Source organism: Plectropomus leopardus, unplaced genomic scaffold, assembly GCF_008729295.1.
Source record: "Plectropomus leopardus isolate mb unplaced genomic scaffold, YSFRI_Pleo_2.0 unplaced_scaffold4874, whole genome shotgun sequence".
Lineage (NCBI taxonomy): Eukaryota > Metazoa > Chordata > Actinopteri > Perciformes > Serranidae > Plectropomus > Plectropomus leopardus.
Genome location: NW_024653486.1, coordinates 1 through 4636, shown reverse-complemented (window position 1 = coordinate 4636; position 4636 = coordinate 1). Strand labels below are relative to the sequence as shown.

Here is a 4636-nt window from a genome sequence, read left to right as displayed (position 1 = left end):
TGTACAACAACGGCTACTATGTGTCCTACAATGTGAGGTTTAACAAAAAATGATCCCTCCTTTTTGTGATATGCCGTATTGTGATTAATACGATTGATCTGTATTTTAACTGACTTTGTAACTCTATAAAGCTATGTGCTGTAATACATAGACTTGTTACTGTCTTTTTCTGAATAAAATCAAACTGGAGCATTCAGATTGTGTGATTTGCCCTAACTTTTGTGCATTAAAATAATATTATTTTAAAATTGCTGACACATACATTAAGAAAAAAGTGTAAAATCAGCTCAATATTAAACTTTAAGATAATTTAAATGAAAGTATAGATAAAAAACAAGTAAGATCCAGTGTATTCAATCCTATATGGCATCAATACAATTGTAGATATGGCAAAAATATATATATAAATAACATTTTCGCACTAATCTCTCTTCATCAGATTTAAAATGGACAGAGATGTAAGCAAACAACACAGTAGTTAATGACAGCCCCCGACAATTACAGCATGCAAAGAGTAAATGGCAGATGGTATGAGAAATATTAACAGGCTTCAGCATGCAAAAGTGTAGTTGTCCTGATATAACTTTAACCAGAACATAAATTGGTCACCAAACAAACAATAAACTCGTCAATCTATAATAGGAGTATATTTGTCATTGAATCATAGGTTGAACAGGATCCACAATCAAATTAAAAAATGGATCCAAGGATGAAAGTTGCCAGAGCTGATTTCGATGATTCACTCAAATTCAATATAAACTCAACAGGCTATAACCAATAGTAACAGAATAAACTATAACCAAAATTACTATATAAATGCTAAAGACTGAGGGATTTTAGTTCTTTATATAGCAGTGAATGGTGATTCATTCACTTTTGTGCAATATTAAACAGACAGCAAGTTTGTTTTCAAAGGTACTTCTTTACAGTAAGAAAAGCAACACATTTCATGTGTAAACTTGTGTTTGTGTATTTGAGAGAGCTAGAGAGAGAGGGAAAGAGAGAGAGAGAAAGAGAGAGAGAGAGGATTTGAGTGTGAACATCAAAGACAAAACAGCTGGCTGATTTCACAATGTTTAAGGCCACACTGGTCTTGACTGGCCAGAAGACTGTAAGAAAATGGTCGGTAGGGGAACAATAGAACAGTGGCAACGTGTGAAGTGTTTATTGAGTTCTCTCTCTGAGTGTAACTATGTTGAAAGCCTGATTACACGAGTATGTGTGTGATATATGTTGTATAAAGCTGCCCAATTCTTTGCGCAGTTGTCATTTTACCAGTCTATGAATGGAAGGGAGAGCTGCTTTGTTGTGCTGCTTGTTAGCCGGTGGTCCTCTGTTGTGAATGAGCCTGGCTGAGAAAAGTTGTGGTTTCAGTGCAGTCTTTGTCCTGTATCTAAATGATGCAGGTAAGGAGTGGGTGGCTACTCTTTGTCCTTACAGAGTTAGCAGTTTAGTGCTAACTCATCTTTGTTCACCTTGTTGCATGAATATTTAGCTTGCAAACTTTGGATCTCAGCGTCTTGTTCATGAGTGAGGGTAAAATGGAGTGATAGATGGAGAGTTGGTTTAGCATGGCATCAGCAGTGATGCGGGCATTGCGCTTGACTGTCATTGCTAAGAGGGAGCTGAGCCTGAAGGCAAATCTCTTGATTTACTGGTCCATCTATGATCTGATCCTCACCTATGGTAGTCGCTTTGGGTAGTGACCGGCAGAATGAGATCATGGATACAAACAGCTGAAATGAGTTTCCTTCATAGGGCGGCTGGGCTCTGCCTTAGAGATAGGGTGAGGAGCTTCGACATCCAGAAGGAAGGCAAAGTAGAGTCGCTGCTCCATCGCACTGAAACGGGCCAGTTAGGATGCCTCCTGTGTTATTCCCATATGAGGTTTTCAGGCACATCTAATTGGTAGGAGGCCCAGAATATGCTGGAGGCATTATTTATCTCGTATGGCTTGGGAACACCCTTAACATACCCTAGGAAGAGCCAGAAGGTGTTGCTGGGGAGAAAGATGTCTGTAGTACCTTGCTCAGTCTGCTGCCCCAGTGACCCAGGCCCAGATCAGTGGATGAAAAATGGATAGAAATGGATGGATGGATATACAGCCTGTCTGTCTGTGGATGTGAAGATCTCTTTTGACCACATAGCACGCAACATTCAGCAAACAGGTCATACACATTACAAGGTGATGCTCGGATACACTAGATACAACATATTTTTCATCCACACCCCATGTTCATATCAAACCGGACATGGTGAATTTCTCAAAAGTTATGAGCAAACAAGGACAAAGCCATAAGTCATAAGCTGGTTGTGAATGAACAGTTAAGAGTTCCAGACAGCTCAAATAACAGCTATGGGAGGAGAAAAGGTGTTTGTGATGAGAGAGATGAGGAGATAAGAAGTGTCTTTAAAAACCCTCTGATCAGTCCACCAAGGAGACACTTCAGAAGTAAACTGAGACATGATGATTCCAATTCTGCTGCTCCTGCTGCTCAGTCCTGCTTTGGCCTGGATTGTAAGTGACCCGACTTTTCCATAAAAACATATAGGTGGTTCGGTCATTTATTTTAATAAGCTTTTTAATAAGAGGTTTTGGTGTTTTTGCTGTAATTTTGTAATTTTCAGCCAGTGCATGACTGGGAGTCTGGCAATGTGACTGCATCAGTGGGTGAGTCAGGTCAGTGTGTTTGTCATGTGTACCTGCCGGAGACCACCTTCCCTGCGAACCGGGTTCAGCACATGCAGCAAGTCAGCAAAGATCTGATCCTGGAGGTGGAAATTCAAATGAACAAGGTGCAGTAAGACTAAACATGTCCACAGCATTGATGCATTCCCAGGAAAAATCAAAAATCAAAATAAGAGCTCTTCTTTGTTTGCGCTCCTTCTTCTCTTCTACTTATCCTTGATATTACTGAGCTCAGTTAAACATCAATGAGAGATTTTAACCATTTGCTCATACTTCTAAAATTCAGCTCCTGAGAAATAGCCTTCCATTTGCCTCAGCCTGATCCTGATTTAAGATCTTTTAATACTCTTTTTTTCTATCTCACTGCACAAAACTTTAACAAGTCTCCGGTCAGTGTATTTTATCTTATCTCAGAGTTGAGAAACCTCTGAGAAGCCCATGAGCACAGCAAAAGAACTCATCCTGATATATATTTTTTAACTTCTTATTTCTCCAAATAGGTCAGTTTTAGTCATCTCCAAGTACTCTGAGACAATGAAGAGACAATTATGAAAAATAACATTTTCCTCTGGGTTAAAAAATTGTACTGAGACATCATCATGCTCATGCTTAATTATTCTTGCAGATTGTGAACTATGAGGGTCATTTGGATGTCTACTTGAAAGAACTTTTGGACCTGACTGTGAGAGTGGCCATGATGGAGAGCAGTCCTGACAACTACATTAAACTGGACTTTGAGCTGCTGAGGGTTGAGCTCAGAGAGTTTGAGGTTCTGGTGTCTCAGCTCAAAGACTCCCTCAACTCAACCTCACCCATGTTTGACAGCCTTTATACTGAGGTAACAAAGCAATTTTTTCACCTACTTGCAAAAAAATGCCTCTTTCTTTATAGTTAGAATATTACTGTACATCTGATTTATGTGTTTATTCCTAGATCCGCAACATGACCCTCATCGTGAACCAACTGGAGACTTATGACAAGAGCAATCTGGAGGTGATCCGCATTGAGTTTGCTAAGTTGCAGAAGAAGCTGGAGGAGTGCCAGAAAGACCAGGAGTTGATCAAGCCAGATATTGGTAAGGCAACTAGGGAGACTGTGTATAATTATTTAAAAAATCAGATAACCCCCTCAAATATGAACATTTTTCTTTTCTTTCCAGGCAACTGCAATCACACAGGAATCATGGAGATCAGCAAGCCAATGGTGGTCCAACTGAATGCTCATTTGAGTGCAAGTTACCAGTATGGGGGCTGGGGAAAAGACTCCAAACCTGTTAGAGGCTATGAATCAATGTATCTCTATAGTGCATACAGCAGTTCTGTTGTGTATGACTTTTATTTGTACTCTGACTATGAAAAGCTGATTCTGAGGTCCGCATTCAAACGGCATCACATACCAAAAGGGTGGGAAGGTCATGGAAACAACTACATTGTTCACGGTAACACCATATATTACCAGCACAACACACCCATGGGTATGATCAAATTGAATCTGACCAGCTCCAAATACGACTACAGAGTGATCCCAGCTGCCAGTCAAAGGTTCTCGTACAGTTATTCAGAAAATCAGAACTTGGACTTTGCAGCTGATGAGAGTGGCTTGTGGGTAATGTATGCCTCAGAGGGAAGCAAGGGTAAAATTGTTCTTGCTAAAATAGATGAGAAATCATTTGGCATTGAGGATGAGTGGAACACTGGTGTGTTCAAGCAGTTGGCCGGCAACGCTTTCATGGCCTGTGGAGTCATGTATGCCACCAGATCGGTGGATATGAACACAGAGGAGATCTACTATGCGTACGACACTAAGACCAAGCAGGAGAAACACCTCAACATCCAATTCCCCAAATTCCAGGAGAAATACACCAACCTGGACTACAATCCGTCTGATCAGAAGCTCTACATGTACAACAACGGCTACTATGTGTCCTACAATGTGAGGTTTAACAAA

General features: G+C 40.3%; 1 protein-coding gene across 1 annotated transcript; it reads left to right on the top strand.

The window, feature by feature from the left end:
* Positions 1-2464: 2464 nt before the first annotated feature.
* Positions 2465-4630, top strand: LOC121939461 (olfactomedin-4-like; the record flags this gene model as incomplete). The annotated part of the gene is made up of 5 exons (XM_042482483.1): positions 2465-2518; positions 2629-2796; positions 3315-3527; positions 3623-3764; positions 3849-4630. Coding segments are annotated over exons 1-5 (1359 nt in total), but the record flags the coding sequence as incomplete, so codon positions are not given.
* Positions 4631-4636: the final 6 nt, after the last annotated feature.